We start from the raw sequence: 22367 nt of genomic DNA, 5'->3' as shown, positions 1-22367 counted from the left end.
CAAGCCCAGGTGCCATTTATGCTTCTCCTATTTGCTATGTTGCTGTAGAGCTACATCATCAAACTGTGTGTGTATGTGGGGCTTCCACATTGTGCTATCTTAGCATCAGTAAAACAGAATTGTTAACGTCAGGGCGAACATCAGAAACTGTATGGACCTCTCTATTACTGGCTTTACTCTAAAAGCTTGTTACAGTTATCTCTTTTTCTCTTTTTCATAATATGTTGACGTGATAAGCAGCATGCAAAATCCATTGCTGCTCTAAAGGTGGTATAGATGCCTGCTGCTTTATGTCACTGGTAGTTTTGATCATCTGTACTTCAATTTGTTTGAACCCCTGCTACACAGATACTGTGTCTGATATTATCTTCTGCTCAGTCCTCTCTGTCTCTGTGGAATATCTACATACACTGTCATATTTATGTACAAAGCACTGCTTTCATTAGAGAGATGCTTTGGGATGTTCCTGCCTTAAAAAGCTTGACATACTTATGTAAACCTTACCAGGCATATTTTAAAACAAAATATTGGATCGGTTCCTCTTTTATTTCCTTGTCAACACCTGAATTCAATATTTGGCCCTGAAAGAGCTGTGAATGGCTTAATTAACAGCCAGAGCAGAGCTCTGGGAGGCAGGTGTTTGGATTGTGTAGGAGTTTGTTGATAAGAGTCTTTATTATAGAGGAAATGCATGGCTTTGATCTATGGTATTAGCAGATAAAGGTTTTCAGATTACTTTTTCGCAACGTGTCAGGGTGCAAACATAGAATCTGAAGATACACGTTCATATTAATCATTTCTGTCTTTTTGCTGTTGTGTCCCCCTTATCCCTACCCAGGAAATAAAATTTGTTCAGGTATAGTTTTGATTTACCTTTTTTTTTTTTTTAATTAAACAAAAGTATTAGTTGTCTTTCCTCTGCCTGATCTTTTCGTTTTTTCTTTTGTGCATGTATGTGTACCTATGTTTATAATCTATTCATAGAATGAGAGCTGTTCTTTACAACATGCTGGCCATATGAGAGAGAGAGTCCAACTAGATGATACAGATATAATAAAAGTGCAGGTCCTCCTTTTTCCCTTCACCGCTTCAATACAGAATACATGTTGGTTTTTGCAGTTTGCATTATGGACGGTGATCAAGTAGTAACGCTCTCCTCCTTTAGTCTCAACTCTAAAGCCGATATATGATAATCTTTCCTAGGCTTCCCTTTATTCAAATAAGATAAAAACCTTGTTATCCGAGGCTGCCTTGGTGTAGTGTACACAAACTACATATGCCCTTTGATTCAAGGAAATAAGGAAGGAAGCTGCCCTAAATTGCCATGTGGATTAACCTGATACAGTTTCCTGGTGGCACACAGGGAATGTTTCAAAGTTGTACCTTGGTGCAAAGGTAATGTGCTTAATTGTATTTTGAATTAATGTATCATGTATAATTATGTCAATGCATTTAATACACAAATATTTAAGAGCCTTCCTAACGGTGCGTTAGTGAGATATTAAGCCTTACCACCAAGGGAACCAATAATACTTGATCTTTTTCCTTTTTTCATAGAGATCCTCGGCCAACCAACCAACGTGTTAACAAGCATGTGAATAATGACATCTATCTTCGGGTTCAAAACTTGACCATCTTAATCAGAAACATTAAGACGTACTATCAGGTGAGATTTCTGATCTCTGGTAATTGGTCTATGGTCATTGCTATATGGTTTCAGTTAGTGCAGGAGCTAATAGCTTGCTAAAGAAACTTGCCACAGGAAATGGAGAGGAAATCATGTCTGTGTAAAAGCACTTTCAGCTATGCTTTCTTTATGAAACAGTACAGCTACCTTGGCTATCCCTCATGGCCAGAGGCTGCTTCTTCCCTTTAAAAAAAGAAGAGGAAATTGTGCTTGAAGGCAGTGATAGCAGTTGAAGATTGTAGCAAAAAGGCTGTGCCCCCTCCCTCCCCCCGCCCCCGGGTTACTGAAATTGAAATAATGTTTCTGAGTATAAAACTTGTTTAAAACAAGTAACCTTCTTTTAAAGAGGCTGCTTGCAGAAAATACTTTATAAAGAAATATCTTTAGCACTATAAAACTAACCACAAACCAATGTAGTATTAATTAGGAAAAATAAACTTGTACATGAAACTTGTACGTGTCTTCAAGGCAGACTTCTTTATGCACCCGTGTTCTGACCATCTTCCTTTAACGTCCTTGAACTGACCCTCAGTGTTCCTCTGTTGTAATAGTGCTCACCTAAAACAGCAGTGGTGACAGCTGAGCGCTTTCATAGACTTAGATACATGTTGGGTTCTACTGAAAAGCCATAGGAGTGACTTCAGTTACTTAAATAAAATTTTTGTATAAACACGCTTGTGTATGTTTGTGCCCCTTGTTAAAAGGGGCAACTGTTCTGCTGTTTCCTTTTACACAACTTTTGCCGAATTTTAATGCTGTGCAGTATAAACTGGACTTCAAACACTGCAGACTGGAGAAACGATCCTGTATGTCTGTCTGTCAATCATGTAATGGTCAGGAAAATGAGGGTGTAGGAGTTGATGTAAACGATCTGTGCTCATCCTGGACACCTCATCTCCTACATGCATGAAAGACACTATATATAAACCTTGCCCTTAAAATAAGAGATGTAAGAATGCGTAAGAGGTAAGAATGTGTAACTGCAGTAGTGCCTCTTGATGCTATTGTCAGCACAGACTGCGTACTGCTAGCCCGTGTTACTGCCACTGTTTACTTCTGCTTCAGGATTTGCTCAAGGAAGTCTAAAAGAGGGATTTCTGGAAAAGTCATGGAATTGATGACTCCATACAAGTTCAGTGCGCCTGCCATAACTTAGTTTTGAGATGATGTGCAAGAGGCTTATGTATTTCTGAAGACGGCTAACCTGTTTCTCAGTTGTTAAGCATGGGAGTTACTGACAGGATTGGAGATGCTGATAGGATTCCTGAGACTTGTGATTTCTAAGAGGGAAATTTCATTTAGTAATAACTGGGGGCTGAAGCTATTTTTTGGTTTTCTGTTACCCACTGAACAGCATTTAAATGTATGTGGAGTCTACAAGGAAAATGGCCTGTGGGAGGGCAGGGGACAAGATGAGCCTTTGTCCTGCTCTACCCCTCCTGAAAGGTTGATGTTCCAGGACTCTTGTCCTTCGGGCATTGAAAGCTTTTATTTATGAGACTACTCTACCTTGGAGACAATTATGTGACCTCTTTTAACAACATACGAAGAGAAGTAAGAATCAGGGTAAAAGTGATTCAGAATCATAAGATATGGTTAGTCTCTTGTTGACTGAACTGTCGGGTTCTGTAATTAATCTCATAAAGCGATGTACAGCTAAACTACCTTAAGTTAGTTTTCAATGCTAAGTAGTAGTTGAGGCTTGCAGTAGTGGGTATAACAGTCATGTTCTTATTGTAGTCCAGAAATTGTGCTGTGAATCTTGCTGTATATACTGTGTCTGTATCTGTATGTTTGTACTGAATCTGACTGATGTACTGTGCATAAGCAGAACAGTTGTGGGAATTGATCGTTCTCTTATTTTGGTCCTGAAAATGTGTTATTACAACAAAGCTTAAAATCACGTTATTGTGATGGTGAGATATGAAGAATTCATTTATCCTTGTCACAGCCGCATCTTCACAGCAAGTTCAAGATCTTGGCACTAATCTCCCCTTTCATATGAAACTGTGCAACCTTTGACTCTCAATAGTCTGGGAGGAGCTAAAGACCATTTATACTGTAACTGAGTTCTGTATGCAATTGCTTAGTATAATGTTGTATCTGTACATGTCTCTTAGATATTCGGAGGGTTTTTTTTTGTATTTTACTACCTGGGATATGCACTTTTAAGTAGCTTTTTTAAAATTAGCCGAACTGTTTAATATGAATGTTTTAGAATATATTAAAGATTATTAAATTTCTTCTCTCCTGAATTTAAAACATTTGGGGAGAGTTTTTAAAATAGATTGAAGCTGTGGGCTTGTTTAATTAAGTAATACTAATTCTTTAGCTTAAGTTAAAATGAGGGTAGCGTCGTACTGACTGAAAATATCTAATCTATTTAAGTTACAGGCTGGAAGTGGGAGGGAAAGTTCCTGACAAACAATAGGAACATGAATTTGCTGCTTCCTCAAGAGAAACAAAAACTTCAAAAATACAGTGTTGCTCTTGATACTTTCCTTTCTCTTTCATTTGAAGGTATCTAAGGGAAGCTTATGGCTTAGTCACTGAATTGCATGGGCTGGGTCTCCTAGAATGGAGAAGATGTATCCTAATGCTTTATCGATGGATACTGATAGGTATCATGAAAGAATGCTTGCCCCTCTCTGCACTCGGCAGAAGCAATTAGGTATGTGACTTGAGTTCATGGAACTGTAATCCCTGTGTCTGAGGAACATGACATCAGTGGCTACTAAAGAAGTGGCTACTCAGAAGTTAGATGACATTTCAGATCATAAAATTGTCTGGTATATCTGTATAGCTGATAGCCTTTTTTAAAGCAAAATTCCTCTTAATACAGTTTATTTTACTACTTAAAACAGGGATAGGCCTGATCCAGAAGCATGAATCCAGGTACTTTCCATAGTGTTGGGAGCTTCCTGTTCTGTCAGATTCCAGGGTCTGTGCTGGGTATGATTGTGAACAAACCTGGATGTTGGTAGATTTTGGCTTTATGGTTCAAGCCATAAAGATCACTTCTTGTCTGTGCTTCAGCAGGTATAACTTGGCTTCCTCATCACATTTACCCTTCCCTTTTTCCAGATTAAATGACTTTTCAGTTTTAGAAGTTTGCTCACTGAATTTGTCTATTAATTACCCTTCAAAGGGTTAAGTTCTCGCAGATCTTTCAGTTGCAAAAACCTGCTTGCTGATGGCTGCTAAAGAACCCACGATGTGGAGACTGTTAAAGTAAAATGAGGGACAATGTTGATTACTGCAGGATCTTTTTTTTTTTTTATGGGATATATTAAAATGGTTAGTCATGGTAGCAGGTAACATATATGTGTTTCCCACTGTCTGAGCAGCCACACCTTTGCAGGTCTCTGTCGGAGAGAGAGAGCGAACAAGAGAGCCTCTGTTTGAGGCTTGAGTCTCCCCTTTTGAAACTAGGCAAATGCGTCATTTTGCTGTGGGATTTCTGGAGCATTAAGGAGAATCTATCATTAATTGCATTTAATAACTGTTACAGTACTGGCTAGCTGTAGAAATGGTTGATCGTAAAATTTTTGGAGTTCGTACTGCATCTCTCTAAAGTACTGAGTGAGGCAGAACATGTTCATTGCTCATTGTATGAGTTCATGTTTTTTCTTGCTCTGAGTTTTGACGCTTTACTTGCTTAGTGCAGTGAGATTTGGCTGTGGTCTGTAATTGCTCTGAGGAAGTTGATTAAAGGGATCTATAGAGAACCGAATGGATCAGAGAAGGGGCATATGCTCACTTCTCACTGGTGCAGGTGTTGTGCATCCTGGTCAAAGGATGAAGTCTTTACCAAGTACTGTAGCTAACCAATGTTTTTGGAGCTGACTGACCTCAAGCTGTTGCCTGCTAGCTTGTGTTGATAACAAGGTTGGGAATATTGGTCCTTATACTGACAAGCAGCGTGGTAATGGAGAAAAAATTACCTTGCTATCCCTGAGTTCTTCCTTCACTTTGAAATGATCCTGTTGTGATCTTCACTGATGATTGGCCACTGGCCCAATTAAATCAGTTTGAAAACAGTTGACATTGGCAAGACCAAATGATATTTGATGTCACTAAAATAAAAATAGTTGACCCTGATTCACAGTGAGTTGGTATGGCCTTTATTGCCCTGGGGCCTTCTGCTTGTTTTCCAAATACAGTAGTGATTAATCTCAGCTTTGGCAACTCTCTTTATGGTGATGTCCCAATAGCCCTGTTTCTAGCCAAGTCTGTTGGCGATGTGTGGGCTTCTTGTCTTTTAAAGCCGAGACAACGTGTGCAAGAGCTGCTGTGGTTGTTGGTTCTGTCTCTGCTGACAATGGAAGGAGAAAGCCAGCAAATCTATTGCGTTGGCCTATCTATTTGCCGTGCTGTAGAAGATGTTTAAATCCTGCAGATGCTGGCCCTTGAAATGCCCATATGGGAGCAGCTCCCCCTGGTCCCTCCCAGTGCCTGGAGAACATGCCGAGCTGTGCAAAGTTTTGGAAGAGGCTTAAGGCAGGCTGTCAGAGGAAGCTTGGAGTGGCTTTGTGCTTCCTCCACTTGTGTCATTCCTTTGTTTAAGCTTTTTTAAGGAGCTAAAACTCACTTTACTTCTAGTTTGTAAAAAGCTAAATTAATGTATGGATCCATATTGATGTCAGCTAGATTCTTAAATCTTCAAAAATACCAGTAATTGCTCAAACTGCCTATACTGCACTCTAGCAAAAATTCCTACTTGTTTGCATAAAAATTTGAGGCTGATGAGGAGCAGCAAAAAATGAATGTTACCATCACTTATCCAGCCCCTGAATGGGTGTTTAGGCCACATCTGGAGAATGTGGATGAGAAATGCTGTTGGGAGAAATGGTACAATGTGGTCATGGTTGTGTTTTTGTTGCCTGTAGTTCCCATAGTTGTGGCCACTAAATACTTAGCAGATAGCTTCATGTTTCTAAATATGTTGGAAATATTTCTTCTTTTTTAAAAAAAATTGCTGCTGAAAGATGATTCTGAAACCACTTATGGCTGTATGGCTCATACAGCTTCAATGAGAAACTCATAACCTTTAGCGTTTCCATTAAAGTGGGGATGAGAAGGTATAAATGTGGAAGCCTTCACTGAAGGGGCAGAGAAGCGTTTGAGAGAGATCGCTACAAATCCTACCACCTCCCCCTAAACTCGCTTAGGAGGTATCAGAGATAAAGGCGAACACGGTATGTTTCTAATAGACCTGTATCCTTGTCCTTCTTAATAGATTGCTCTGTTTGTATAAAATAATTACAATCAGTACAGTTTTTGTCAGATCCTTAAATAACATTGCACGGAGACATGATTGCAAGGAGTTGATTGCATATTAGTGTCAGTGGAATGAACTAGGTCTTGCTGTGAAGTGCTGGGGTTCTAGCACTGCTGTGATTCTAGCCTGCGAGAGAGAGAGACAGTTTTGGCTTTAGCCTGGGGCAAAAGCTGGTTCTTCTAATAGGTCAGGCAGGGATTGAAAGTTTTGCAGCTGAGATCTTGCAATACCAGTAGCTTCCAAATCAATAAATAATCCTGCTCCTGTAGCAGAAACATTGGGTCAGGTTTAGAGTTCTTGAATGGATCGCAAGCAGGAGTTCAAACTTCAGTCTCCAGATTTGGGCACAAGTTATGAACTGGCAACTGTATTCAGGCTATAAATAAAGTTCTGAAAGTAGCAATGTTCTTTTCTGCGAACTGAGATCTTTTCCCTGCTAGGCAGGCTAATTCTAGTGTACTAGTAAGCCAATTTTTAGCAAAGAAAACACCAAAATGCTAGCAATATGCATAAACGTAGTTACTCTGAGGTCGGAAGGTATCTCTCTGTTCTAAGGGGGAGAATTCTTGTCTGCAGTGCTCTATTTAATTAGATGATAAACATAGTATTTCATTGAATTTCTCACTTTTTCTGCTGATATTGCCTATTCAGTGTGTTAAACTACAGTGTACCAGGATGACCATTTTCCTTTGATTCCTGTTCCCTAGATATCCTAATTTAGGAAAGTGAGTGGGGGTGAACCTTTCCTCATCTTGAGCTTTAAATTCCAAGATTGTTAACCCAGAATGTCTACTTTCTCAAGAGCAAGATATCAGAACTTTTAACAGATAAGCTCCAATTTGAATACTTTGGTGATTTCATGCACTCTTAAGTGTATGTTTTCTCCCTTTCCTGTACAGTTGACTATATGCAGATAGTCAACTCACTTGAGTTGTTTCTGCAGTTGCAGTTCTATTATTGCACCTACCAAAGGTAACATACAGATTTTTCTGGCCTTATGTTGCAGCTGCATGCTGCCACAATGATGAGCAGCACCTGCCCATTTTTGTATCGTAGTCTTTTACAAGTATACAACAAATAATTTAGCACCTTTGCAATAATATCTTGGTACTATGTGTTTCAGCAAGAAAGTGGGCTAGGATTCAGGGGATACTGCCACTGACTTATTGCGAGACCTACAGTATGATCTTATTAGCCCCATATTTCTATTTCCACTCCTATTCTTCACTTAACTTTGCTAGTTGGTGTCAACTTGCTATAGGTGCAGACTGTCTCTTTATGTATTTATTCAGCACCTAGTTCAACAAGGCTTGGTGCTGCAGTGACTAAGCTATTTTTGGTTGTTTTCTGTTCTGCGGTAGCATGATCATAAAACAGGAAGATTGTGTGCAAGACCAGTATTATGAAGACATTCAGATGTGGTGGTGGTGGGTGCCAGATAAGTGAATTGGTACCTTGGCACAGACTTTCCATGAGAAATTGCACAGATAACATAGTGTCTCTATGCTTTAGTCCTTCACCTGAAAATAGTGGTACCACCATCCTGCAGGTGAGTGGTGTGGGTCATAAGAACCTCAGAGATCACAAACTCTTCATATAGGTCCCATCATCAAGCATTTCAGTGAGAAAGAGGCTGAGCCAGGTGACTCATCACTACCGCAGAGACAGTCTGTTACTTTTTGGTGAGAAATATCTAGTTCATGTCCAGGGAAAGTAGACAGAATAAACAGAATAACCAATTCTTCCCTCTGTCAAAGTAAGTTTCTGTGGAGGTTAGCTTGAAAAATTCCCAGTGTGGTGAGAGCTACCATTTCAGATGGTTACAAGCATGCCATCAAGCACATCACTGAGATTACTAGCTGTGATTCTAGGATGTATTTTAGCTAATATATTGAATTATGTCTGAAAGCTTAATGGAAGACTGAGCTTCAAGAGACACATTGTTTCCCCTGAGGTTCCACATGCATTTTAATACTACATGAAACAGTGACCCCAAACAGATGGGAAAGAATAGGCTGGCTTTTAAACTTCTTTAGGGCCTATAATTTCCTGGAGCTGGAATATGGAAAAAGGTAGAAGAGCCTGGCATGTCTGTGTGGTGCTGTTGTGTCTGTGTTTTTTTTTGTTTTGTTTTTTGTTTTTTGTTTTTTCTTAGTAAGCTAGAAGGGTGTGAATTCATTGTGCAGACAAATGAAGAAACTGAGCAGAGAAAGAGAAGAGCAGTGTCCCAAAATGCATTTGTACAGTGATCAGAATGGTGGGACAGTGTAGATCTTGGAGTGTTGCTGTAGTCAAAAACTGTTGAATATCTGAATTTAAAGCATCTGTGAGTAGAGGCTGATTGGGGAAAGGAAAGTGCCAATAGTTTGCACTACTAACACATTAATTCAAAACAATTCTTGAGATATCTGAAATAAGGAATGCTTCCACTATGTCCTTTATATTGCTTAAAAAAATAGGGTTATGTTTTAAGTCTGTACATTTCTTTTTAATGAAAGCCCAATACCTAATGTTAATTTCTCAAATTATCGCTGTGTAATTTGCAATGCTAATACCACAGGGTGTTTGAGTCATCTGCTGCATATACCTTAAATCTAATATACAAAAACATATAAGTTGTTGTGTTCGGACAGCCTCACCCAACAGTCATGTTCAGTCCTGCTGCCTAGATTTCAGACAAATGTCCCATTTTGCATCGACTAGAATTTTGTTAAGTAGAGAGAGAACTGAGTTTCATGGAGCCTATCAATTTCAAAGACATTAGAAAACAGCCTTCATGCTACTTGTAGTTTATAATGTCTTTGAGATTCTTTTTTGCTAAAAGATAAAACAATCTAATTTACATACGCTATTATTGCTTGTGTTTCTGTAATGTATTCCATATGATTTAGTCCTCTTCATTAAAATCCTTTAAAGAGAGGGAAAGATGAATTCCACAAATATGTAAGGTATGTTAGCAAAACAAGTACTCCAACTGCATAGCTGTTCCCTAAGCAAACGATTTCTGCTTTTCATTGCAGCTAGCAAATGAAGATGACTAATTTCCTTATTTTATTTGCATGTTCTATCTGTGAAAAAACACTTAATCCAGGATAGCTTTCTTTGAGAATATTGGTATATGCCATATCAAGGCATGCTGGATCCAGTCCAAATTCTTGCTCTTCTATACAGCTCTGATTCTGGATTAAGGCTTGGTGTAAAGGCTTGTTTCTGCCAGTCCCAGTGACATCTGTGACTCAGGTGTGTGAGCAAAGGTGTCTCTTAATGGTGCATCTAACTCAGCAGGCCTAGCCTTTGTTCTAACAGCATCATGAATAGACTTTATTTTAAAGGCTTATAACAGAGCTCTTGCTTTATCATAGACTGCTCTTTTTTTTTTTTAAATGACTTATTAAGCTGCTAAACAATATCTTTGCAAGTTTTTCACCTGAGGCAGATACTTGGGCTGTCTTTTAAAGGAGTGATTATCAATCCTTTCAAGCTGATAATCACTCCTTTAAGTTGTGTGGAAGATGGGATGGAACACCACATCCAAATGCAAAGTTATATTTACTTCTGGAAACAAAATACAGTTAGCACTGTGACTGACTCGTAGAGTTTTACTGTGACGCTCCACCCCCCCAGTGCTTCGGGCAAGTATGAACGCTCTTGGGTAAAGAAATAGGTGTGGAGGTTGTGGATTTGCCAGTCCTGGTTAAGAAAGATTGGGTTTGCCCTTCAGAGCATGGCTCTAGGAATGCTGAGGGCACAGAACTGGCTTCGTGAGGAATTTTTAGCATGGTTATTTCTTTGCCAAAGACAAACTACAGGAACGGGTGCATTTCTTACATTACACAGTGTATGAACTTTGCACCAGCACAAATTAAGGAAGATCCTTGTGCATGAAAGCACTGAAATTGAAATGCTGTCGCTTGCTGATGCACATGTGCATCTTGCATTTGCAAATATGTTTGTTTTTAAAAGGAAAGATTTAAAAAACAGACTCTTTTTCTAAAGAGCAAATAAAGCAGTAAATTATGTGTATGCACTGTAAGCAAGCACAGTGAGGTTTTGCAGCTGTTTAGGTGGGTTGTTTGAATACAAGTTCTGTGTGAGCGGGTGCCCCTCTTGTTTTATGGTATGATAAAGAGAGTGCTGAAGGAGTTAAGCTTTTAAATTCTGCTCGGTCCTCATGTGGCCAGTAAAAGTGCCTAAATAAAAATCTACTCAGACTGAAATGGCCCCTGCGGAGCTGTCACTGTCTCTTCTTTCATAATTGGCATTATTAAAAGTCTTTAGGTATTTATTTATTTAGACTTGGAACGACATCAGTAGAGCCCATTAGGTTATCAGGGTAACTGTGATAGACGTCTGTTCCTTTGGAGGGTTTGGGGGAAAGATTTCTGGTCTTTATACAAGCAAGATCGTATATAGATTCCATTTAAATATCTTATCTTGTGACGTTGATGGCCTACTGGGGTATTTAATATTGAGAACCTTTAACCTATAGTAGGTGTTGTTCTTCCTCTAGAAGACAGTCTCCTTTAAGTACCTGACGTTAAAGAACTAATTTTGAAGATATCTGAATTATTTGCTGTAAGATTTAAAAGCAAAAGAAGAAAGTTCTCTGTGGCACCTTAAAGATATATGTAAAAAATGGTGATCTGGAAAGGTATTTGTAAGGGAGTCCAGCATCAAACTTGTATCATAGAATGATTTGCTCCTTTGAATCCCTTCATATGCAGTGTGTTAGAAGAGAAGGGAAGGGTCAGACTGAGGTTAATGCCTGGTTTATTTTGGAACAGCTGTGTTACAATTAAAACTGAGCGGCTGGAGTCCCGGGGAGGCATAAGCATTTACCTCTAGAGACTGGAAGGAGGTAATTTCTTCTTAAGTTATGGTATTAAATGCAGTATTATTACGTATTTTTAGAGGCCCATTTCTCAGGACACAGATTGTGAAGGAACAGAATCAATCCTGAGAAGTAGCTATCTTTGAAAGTTGAAAGTATTTTTTTCCTTCTAATTTGACTTAGCTGTTTTAAAGTGTTCTGGTGGGGTGAGGAGGAGGATGCCACTGAAATGCGTTTGTCCCTGCACATTCACCATGACATATCAGGTTTTTTGTTGTGAATGCTGGCTGCTTGTGTTTCCTTGCAGAAGAACTACAAGGAGTGAGCACTGGAGCCAGCTCCAGTACAGCTGAAAGAGGCAAAACAGAGGGGCCTGTATGTCCTCATCACATTTCTTAATCAAGTTTCAAGCTCAGTATCTTTACTATAGTGTTGAATTCCAAGGCAGAAAGCAATCGAATTAACTTCTGGGTGCTATATGGAGTTTGCAGAGTGGAGAATGAGAAACAATTGTTGTAGAGGCAGTAAATTCAGTATGGTTAAGTAAGAAATAAAAATCCTGAAGTCTCTCAAGACTGTCTGGTCACGCTTCAAAGGAGAACTACAATGCAAGTACAAAGAGCTGCCTTTAATGTATTATATGTCTTTAGGTCACTTTATGGATTTTGAACTTTCAAAAGAAAAGAAAACAAAACTCTGTTTTGGATTTTCCTGAATGTGAAAAAGCTTTGTGTCAGTACTGAAGACTCTTGTCTTTGCTTTCAAGATTTGTGGCTAATGCTTATCTGAACAGCATGTGGATGTATCTTTATGGTTTTACATGCAGAAGGTATGACTTGATAGTAGAGGACCACAAAAGCTGCCATTATTAGAAGCCTTGCTTGCACTTCAGTGCTTTCGCATTTAATTTAGCTCCCATATTCCAGTCATGCAGAAGAAACAAAACTACAGTGCTTTGTTTTAGTTCTGACTTCGAGCTGCACTGCATTTCTTTCAGTATGTATTTCCTTCATAACCTAATCTAAAACCTTGATCTGAAAGGTGATTTTTGATCTACCTTCTTCACTTTTTATAACTTGCTGGATCCAAATTTCAAACCAATTGTTACTTTCTGAAGGCTTGTCTATATGAGATGCACTAGCAGCACTTGGGCCTCGATTCTTAAAAGCATCTCAGTTAACTTGCATTTGCCACTTTCTTTTCACGGCATAGGGCCTGATTGTAAGTGATACTGTCTTTTTCAGACTGGCTTGATAGCGTTTGAGAGGGTGAGCGTATTGCATGGTAGGCCCTTTAAGCAGTTTTGCTTTGATACCTTCGGATATTGTGAAACGAGAGCTGCCTGCCAGGTCATGGTTTGTTTTGGCTCTTTTCCTTGACAGCGTATTGCAGCCTGTACCAATGTCAAGGTATTTATCACACTTTATCAGTACTTAGAGTTTTTTGCAGTGTTTATAGCAACCATTTGAATACCTGCAGTAGAACTATCCTAACTTGCTTTCCCACTGTTGAGCCCAACGGGATATCTAGTATTCAAGAGTTTGAGCTCCCTGCTCAACCTCTCAGCAGGAGAGGTACACTCAGAGGAGAGCGCTGAGTTGGCATGGCAGAGGAGAATGCAGTTGTTTCTATAAAAATCTGAACTGCTGTTTTCTTCCAGCCCACAGACTGCAGTCAGGCCTGTGCTCTGTCACCCCTTTGTAAAGGACAAATCACTTGAACTTTCTTTCCAGCATGCTTATAAACAAGTAGAAATAAATTTGTAACCAATGACTTTATCTCTCTGAGTCTGAAGAATTTATCTTCAGTATCAAATTCATTAAAATAAAAACAACCTTGATCTTATAGTAATACGCAAGTCTCTTCCTCAGGCTGCATTAATCTAAATTCCCCCAAGTTCTTTGTAATTCTAGAAAGATAATAGTGAAGAGTTAATTTTTAGTTGGCTAAACGCTACAGAATGATGCTCAAAACACAAACAAGCAAGTTCCTAATTCGTTATGCTTTTTTGTAACAGATTGTGTACAATTCCCAATTAACAGTTTTAATGTAAGCTGGAATTTTGGCTGCTGCTGCCCACTGTAATTAATACACAGTTCTAAAGAAGGATACAAGCAGACACAGAACATTCATTTTAAATAAGCTGTTTATTATATGGCAGTTCTTTTGATGTACCTCTGCAGTACCACAAAACCAGAGGCTATAGCTTACCGATTGTATAGGTTTTGCATAGTTGAAACCTGAAATTCTAAAGCAGTTCTGACCAGTATGCCGAAGCAGGTTGTCAGGTTGGCCCAAAGTTTAAGTCAGTATGGTCTTTTTATAGTAGAGTCCTTTTTCCAAGTGTTGTACTTCTGTCAGATTGTGATTTGCTGTGGTGTAACTGGTACTCTTTCTCTGTGGTATGTACAACCATTGATTTTCTTTGACTGCGGTGGTAAGGAATGGTTTCAGACCTATACAATTCCAGCAAATTGTGAAAGAGACAAATGTGCAAGTTTGGAGATGTTTTGAACTTGTTTTTCGCAATGGAGGTTCATTGTACTGCCATCAGGTTAGTCTGAGAGTTATTAGGTAGCGTATTTGACTGGAAAGGAGGAGAGAGTTGAAGATACAGAAGTGAGATATTTCATGAAGGTGAGCTCAGATGTGAGAAGACGTTGGAGGTGTTTTGCAACAGTTTGATGTTTCAGACGTCAGTTCATGATTCTACAATAAAACAGAAAGGTATAAATAGTGTTTGTTATTACCCTTTTTCATATGTTGTGCTGAGAAGAAAGTTCCATGAGATTTTCAGTAGTCTTCAGGTGATTTTACTGTTGTAACTGTTGTCTTACTGTCCCACTTTCAACTGGGACTGCGATTTCCCTCACCCTACCTTCCCATACTCTAGAGGAAATATTTAATTTGGCCTGAAGTGTTTGGGATGCTTGTAAGAAAAGTAAAGGAAATGAGCTACTTTTACAAAACAGGAGAAAGAAGAGGAGGAACTTCTCCCTTTAGTGATGTAGCTGAAAGCACTTGCCTGTTTTGTGAGAACCTGTGGTTTAATACCCTCTGCCTGGAAGGGATCTGAGCACTCGTTTCTCAGAAACTTCTTCTCTTCATCAAATACTGTGTGTGTTGCAGTGGAGTCTCTGCCTCTCTTATTGAAGTTGAATGTCTTCAAATAAAGAATCAAATCTCTATTTTGGACAGGGGCAGATGTTAAGGTTTTTTTGTTGTGTTGTACATGTCCCAGTCACCGTTTGGGCAGTTCTTACATGTAATCTCAAAGTCCATTTTGGTGTCTTATATGAAGTACATGCAGAATATGAAATAAAATGAAACAAAAAAATTCTCCAAGGGAAAGACTGAGAATCCTAACCCCATAATACCTATACTCCAGTTGTTGAAAGATTTACTTGGGAAAAGTGGAAAATCTATAATCTCATTTCCTCTTTGCTCGATTCAGGAAAGTGAGTGGTGGTGTGTTGTGTTTTTTTTTTTTTTTTTTTTTTGTCCAGCAATTTTGAAATTACTGCTTTATTGTAGGGCAGATTTGTTGATATCAACAGTGACTTTGATTCACTTGAAGCATGAATCTATGTGAACTGAAGTGTCCTGCTTCCAAATTTCGGAAGCTTGCAGCACAAATCTTCAGTCAGATGGGTGTGGGGTTCTAAGAGACTGATTCTCTTGTCGTCCGTCAGATACGCAATAACCTCTGTCTGTAGGTGCGTGGTGACTATAAACTGCCTCCAAATAGGATCATCCTGTGTAGGGTATATGACATAAGGCAACAAAGAATCAGCCTTCACAAGAAGTGACCTGCCCATCAGATACAGAAAACTCACTTTGAATGCCTTTCCACACTCATACTGACTCAGGAGATTCGAGCTTTGAGGTCAGGTGTTTACTATCAGTTCTGATCTCCTGGTGTTTTGTAACACAAAAGGAAGCTCCCGTTGAATAGTCTTTCCTCTTGCACTTAACGGTTTGAATTTCTGCTACCAATTGTGCCATCCAGAGTGACAGGAGCTATTTCCCCCCACCCTCCATGGCTGTCTCAACTGCAGTCATGGTCAGCTGCTTCAGCAAGGCACCGCCTCTCTACATAAACTCTGAAACTTCTTATACTTTTGTATCTTATATACTGTGAGTATCCAGCTGGCTAGCAAATGATTTGCCATTTAATTATTCTGTGTACATGGGCCACTGTTCAAAAGCCCTGCTGAAATTAGTGCAGTGCTTTTTGCTGGGTCCTCTGAAAAGTCTATTAAACTGTATTCTAAGCTCCTTCTGCTAGCCTTAAATTTGGAAAGGATGTAGAAGATTTTTGTACTCAGTGATGCAAATATCAAGGCCTTAGGGAAGGCAGAATTTGGCTCTTAAATGTTAACTGAGATCCGCTCACTAAACTTACTATTGTGAGGATGAGGAGAGAGGGAGGAGCTTGTTTTTTTGTGGCAGTTTTTTGTTGTTTCACTTCCATTTGTTTAATCATTCTCCCCCCCCCCCCCCCCCATGTGATACAGACCCTTTTGCATTTCTCATCTCTGGCACACGCTGCTGCTGTATCAAAGAGAAATTATGAATGGAGTGAACTGGTTTCCTGGCACTTGGAAGTTGTAGAAGTTCGTACTAGTGCACAGACTTAAAAGAACAGGCTGACTAATGAAATACAATACTAAATACACAGCAGCCTAAGATCATCTCTGTTTGCAGGGACAAAGTATCATCTAAACGGTTATTAAGAAGAGAAAAATACTGTCTTTTTTTTAATTACTGTCCTTTTAAAGGACCAGCTAGGATAGTTTAACTACTACCTCTCGCCTTTTAAATGACAAGTCATTGTCATTAATTTTTCCTTTGAGATTTGGGAGCAAGTCTATTCCAGGTCTCTTCTCAAGACACGTGCTGTATGCCCTCAAGGGAGAAAGCAGTTAAGAATTAGAAGGCGTATTATACGTAGTAGAAATAAGCAACCTGCTAAAGTAATACCCTGCTGTGTGCTCCTAAGTGTCTCTCTATGAATTGGGGCTTTAAAGTGGTGACTGAAATATGAGGAACGTCATCTCTGTGATTAACAAGAAAATCTTGCGGCACTGGGGAGAGGAGAAATGCATCTATTGTCATGTTCTCTTACTTTGACCTTCATGCAAAAAGATTCAAACTTGAATAACACTTAAATTGCTGCCTTAGTCCTTTGAGATAGGATAGCCCTTCTGTTGAGACAGAACAGGGTACAGGTTTAGTTGAACGTACTTTATTATGCTATAGCTTTAATACAACGATGTCTCCTGGCTCCATTAGCTACCTGAAATTTCTTCCCTTGCAGAGCAGTCTTGCTTTCTAAATGTTTTAAGATAACTGTTCTCTGTCATCTCCCATGTGCCCGGCTCCCCCCACCCCCAGCTTTCTCTCAGCTGGACAAGTAACCCTGGTGAAATAGTTCTTACCATGCTTTAATACCCTGTGGTATAAGAGTATCTCCTGCTATGAAGTAGTGTCTGATTCTTGGCCACAGGATTTTATGCAGACAGGTTCAGGAAGAGCTTGGAAACAGCTGTAATTCACTTTGAAGAACAGCTGTGAATCTCTGCTTCATGCCTGTCTGGACCCAAGAATCCAAATGCTGTCTTCTGCATTAACCACTGGACTGCCTTCTTCCTCAGCTAGTTGTATGCATGTGAAGAATAACACATTTAATGAGGCAGATGCGTTAAAAAGACACATCAAAGTATGTGTTTTAACATTTTTCTTTAGGTGAATCTGTAATTAAAAGTTAGCCTTAATTAAATAATCTGTAAATGTTAGGAGTTCAGAATTTAGAGTTCATGTTGTTTCACTGTTAAATTCCTTTTTCCTCAAAAATATACCCTGAAAATGTCCATGTAGGAGGTGAATAGCTTACACATCTAGTTTTGTTTAACTGAGACACTTTTAATCTGTAACAGGGAGCTGCATGTTCCAAAGCAGTGGAAATCACTTTGCATTGTAGGCTTTCATAAAGCAAGAGGCTGTCATTAAAAATGCTTTTTTAGCCAGCACCTGTTGTTTATTTCATATGATGTGTACTGTACTAGAGTGTTGGGTCTGTCTTTGTTATTCTTTTCCAAAGTGTAGCATTCATTACTTTGAACCATATGGGCAGAAATATATTCTGAATATGTGATTTCTTTACTGGCCATTCCCGGAGGAAAGGCTCTTAACGTCCATATTTATGACCAAATAGCAAAGCCTTTCATGTCATCTTTTCATGAAGGTTTCTTAGTTCTTACATACCAAAGATGCAATTAGGAAGTTCACATCTGTAATGCTGCAAGGAGACGGCAAGGTTTGGGGGTTATTGCTGAGCAGGTAGCAAAAGCCTCTTTGTTTTAAACAATAAAAACTTTTATTTTGGGAAGAGCAGAACTAACAAAGTCTAGCTTTCCACAGCTCAGTGTCTTTTTTTTTTTCCCCTGCACAAAAGTAACTCTGCTTTCTCCTGTGTCTCGCACCTGAGAGCTGGCACGTGCTGGGGTGAGTTTGGAGGTGTATGCTGACCTGGCTGTTGGCTGGTATAGCAGCCCCTGCTTTTCCTTCAGTGGAAGAACTGCCCTGAGTCTCTGTCCCACACAGAATTTGACAGAAATTGGTGCAAGTTTGGTATGTCTGATGCTTTTTACCCTAGGGTTACAATTTAATGGATTGGGAAGAGCATTAGCACCTTGAGAGCCGTTTTGGAAGAACAGGTTTTAAAAACACAGAAACCAAACACTTTAGCTTTCTTACAAACTAGGACCTTTGTTTTAATTATGTCCTTAGAGCACAGTCAGTATCTCATTTAGTTTGCTGTGATAGTAGAGCTTTAGCTACTAACCTGTTGTGCTCCTTTTCTCATGAAAATGAGGATTCTGCATGAGTGTGTTATGTCAGTGCAAAAAAAAAAAAAAAAAAGCCTCTTGAGTTGCTCTCCTTCATCTTCCCTAACTGCTGCATGTGCTCTCTGATATGGAAGTAAAACTGGGAACAGAGAGATTAAATGTGCCAGAGCTGTGGATTTCAGCACTCCTGCTTTTTTGGTGTGTGGACTTCTCTGCATTAGAGGTAAAATGTTTGCATTCTGCTGTCTGTCAGTCCTGCCTTGTTTTGTAGCATTTGACATGAGTGTCGTACACTGAGTGCAATATTACAATATATCTTCTGTTTATTGGGAGGCAAAGTGTCGTTTTTTTTTTGTTTTTTTTAAATCTGATGTCAAATCTTACATAACTCAACCAGTGGACAGGTTTCTGTCATTCTTCTGCCCTATGTGTGTATTCAAACCTACTGGACAACAGCCCGATGTAATCAGTAGTCTGCTCACTGGAGGCTTTCAGTTTGAAACAACAGGAGTTTTGCAGCTTGGTGCTGAATTGTGTTGGCAGAACTGTTTGAAGAAGTCTGCTTAGTTCCTGCCTGAATTGTGCTGAGCTGATTTCAAAGGGGCTGTTCCCCCTACCTCATGAGTATGACTTCCAATCAAAATTCACAAGGAATAATGTATCTACTATCTGAACATAAGAAACAACTCTTTATTTTCAGCTTCAGTTGTGCCTATTTCTGTATCAGTGCTTAGAAATGGATATCAATGACTGTGGATCAGTTAGGGGGAATTCTGATTTTTTTTTTAGTTTTGTACCTAATGTTTGGTAGTGAATTTTAGAGGCCTTGCAGATCGCCCACATATGTATACCATCAGTAAATACTACTTAGCGCTGAGATCAAAATTTTAAACTTAAATAGCTGATTTTTAGGACCCCATATTTACAGCTGGATTGTAAGCCTTAATGCTGTGGAGATGCCAAAAATCTACAGCTTCTCTGGAGGTTTAGAGGCATGGTGAAATTCAATTAGTGCTACTGAGGTGTCAGAGCATCCACATTCACGTTCAGGTACTATGTAGTAGTTCCTGACTTTTTTTTTTTCCTTTGATTATTTCCTCCAGATAGAAACATCTGTGTCCTCCTTTAAAATTAGTGGGAGCTGCATGTATCCTGAGCAGTGAAAAGTAAGGCTATTAGTTTAGATGCCTGACTTCAAGCATGTGTGCTTGAAAATATCCCCCCTTACGGTAGGTTTGAAGAACGCAAATAGTTTATTTGGTATTTCTTTTGGTGAGTGACTGAGCTAATTCCCATAGAGCTCCAGTTTCTAATCAGCCGTTCATCAGTCAACCCATTCATGATGCTCTCAGCAAAAAACAGGTTTGACGAAGTAACTCGACACCTCCACTAAAGTATGTTTAAACAATGATGCAGAGCAGTTTTAATAAGTTATGTGAAAAGCTGTTTGTAAATTGGAACAAAGCAATCCTTACTCCCCCACTTAACGTTGTCAACGTGTTGGAGTTCATAATGGGCGTAGCATTGCTCTTGTTACCCTGTTGTACAGTTGGATCCCTGTGCTAAGGTTTTGAGCTTCGCTGAGGTGAAGGGGGTAAGCCCTCGCTTTGTTGATAATGTTGCTCATGCCATGTTTCTGTTTTTAGTGCCCCTGAACATTTCATCTGAGATTGCCTCTAGGAATCAGACTTCCTCCAGAACACTAAGGAGGGAAGGAGGTTCTGTGTGCTTTGACTGCTGTTAGCCGTAGATCTGTTGCTCAGTAGTTATGACAACAGTACAGACTTTGGCATAATCTGTATTTTTTTAATTCTAGTAATCTCTGTTTTTACAGAGAATTAGAGTCCAAATGTGCTAGCTTATGTGTAAAGTTAGGTCCTTATAGCCAAGATGAGGCACCCAAGCAGCTATTTGCATGTTCTTGAGACCAAAAGACCCACATTACTGATAAAGCTGAAGTTTTGCACATCTCAGAAAGCACCTATATAATTTTTCTAGTTGAACACAAGGGATCTGTGTGAAAACGTCTTGATTCTACTTAGTCTCACAGCATTGCTGTTTGTACGTTTAAAATCCTCCAGCGCTGGGCACCTAGAAGATCATTGTCCTCTGTAGTCTGAGGCTTGAATCACTCTCGTCTGAAGTGTTCTCTCTGAGGTTTACCCTCCCCTCTTTTCTTTGAACTAGCTGAGAGGTCATCCCATCATAGTTGTACTTCTGTTTTGTGGTCTGGTTGATGGAGAGTGCAGGTCGCTTGATCCATCGTATTATGTTTCCGTTGATCATGTTGCTTAAATAGTAAACCTGAGCTCGGCTGATGTAGGTAAGGGATAGGATCCGCATGTGAGGCAGCTTGGAAGTCGCCTAGAAACGTACATTCCTGCCATCTCCGAGCACCATCAAAAGACCCCGAAGATTACAAGTGTCATTTTTCAATTATACTTTTTAATGCAAAAAGGTTTTCGGTAGTGTGCATAAAACTACGTCTTGCTCTTTTCTGCTTTTTCTGCTTGTAGCTCCTTTTGTTTGGGGCTGTGTTTAGGGGTTTCTGTTTTTGAAACTTTGTAGCCTTTTTTTAAGGGTTTCCTGTATATCCATGAGGTCTTCACAATCACCTTTCTTTCCTTTCAATTATAAGTGAGGTTCTCACGCTAGTACCTAATATATGAGCTTCACTTTCAGGAAGACACTAAACAACTTAAGATGTAATTGTGTTTTGCTGACACAGAAAATCCAGTGCTCAGAAGTCTTAAAACTGGCATAGCAGGAGTATTACTTAATCTTTCATGAATGTTGATAATTACATAGTGACACAGCTTACCTCTGTCTCTGTGACAGATGGTGCAAAGAAAGGATCTTCGAGGATGCAGCTGCACCCTTCACGTTTTTTGGTTGGTATCATGGGTATTCCCACATTATTATATTTATTTAGCATGTTGTGACCACCAGTATGTGCTGATGAAGAGAAATCAAAAGCAGGGAGAGATCTCCTTTAAAAATGCACATAAATTATTTAAAGGTTTTGTATATCAGAAGCACACTGTTGGTGCTTAACTGTACCTAAGTGTTCTCTTTTACAACGGCACTAGCAGACAGCGTAAGTTGAGGGCTATGGAATGAAACTGGTGCGGAGCAAAAAGGGTAAAGCTCTGCTGAGTTAGTTAATGTTAGCAGTTATGAGTTATTTGTAAGATTCACAGTAGATTATGTAGATTGTATTAAGCAGGGCTAATCAGTTGCTTCACATATTTAAAGGAACACTGTCTGGGACTGGAAATACTGAAAATTGTTCCTGAGAAAGTATATCTGCATATGGATTCATAGGTTTAATTATCATTGATAAATAATTTTACCTAGCAGCTAGTACACAGGGACGTTTTAAATACTGGCTATTTCCTGCTCTGTGAACAGGCAAGAATTGTGGTAGCTGTTGGAGATGAATTTTGCCTCCTCCCCTCATCTTTGGCAATAACTTTTTTTTCTTCTGGAATATGTAATATTCTCTTCGCTGTGATATTAACTACTAATTATGCAATCATTATGGCTCAAGTGGATTAATTTTTTCTCTTGCGCATATGTGGAATACAATGTGGAAGGACAGTTAGTTTTGTAAATGTGTGGAGAATGGATGGACGAATCCCTCCCAGGAAGGATTTTATGATTACAGACATAAACTATAGTTTAACCACAGCACCTAATACTGTGTATTTCCCTATG

The 22367-nt window shown here is 39.3% G+C and overlaps 1 protein-coding gene across 3 annotated transcripts in view; it reads left to right on the top strand.

Annotated features, from left to right (window-relative positions):
* The window catches only part of CCDC88C (coiled-coil domain containing 88C), a 102532-nt gene that overhangs the window by 8726 nt on the left and 71439 nt on the right, over positions 1 to 22367 (top strand). For all 3 annotated transcript variants that reach the window (XM_068946845.1, XM_068946843.1, XM_068946844.1), the window contains one exon: positions 1558 to 1666. In XM_068946845.1, coding sequence (XP_068802946.1) covers positions 1558 to 1666 — 109 coding nt within the window. The remainder of the gene's footprint in view (positions 1 to 1557; positions 1667 to 22367) is intronic.

This window comes from Struthio camelus, chromosome 5 (genome assembly GCF_040807025.1).
Source record: "Struthio camelus isolate bStrCam1 chromosome 5, bStrCam1.hap1, whole genome shotgun sequence".
Classification (NCBI taxonomy): domain Eukaryota; kingdom Metazoa; phylum Chordata; class Aves; order Struthioniformes; family Struthionidae; genus Struthio; species Struthio camelus.
The sequence above is the reverse complement of the archived record's forward strand: the minus strand, read 5'-3'. Positions and strand labels throughout refer to the sequence as shown.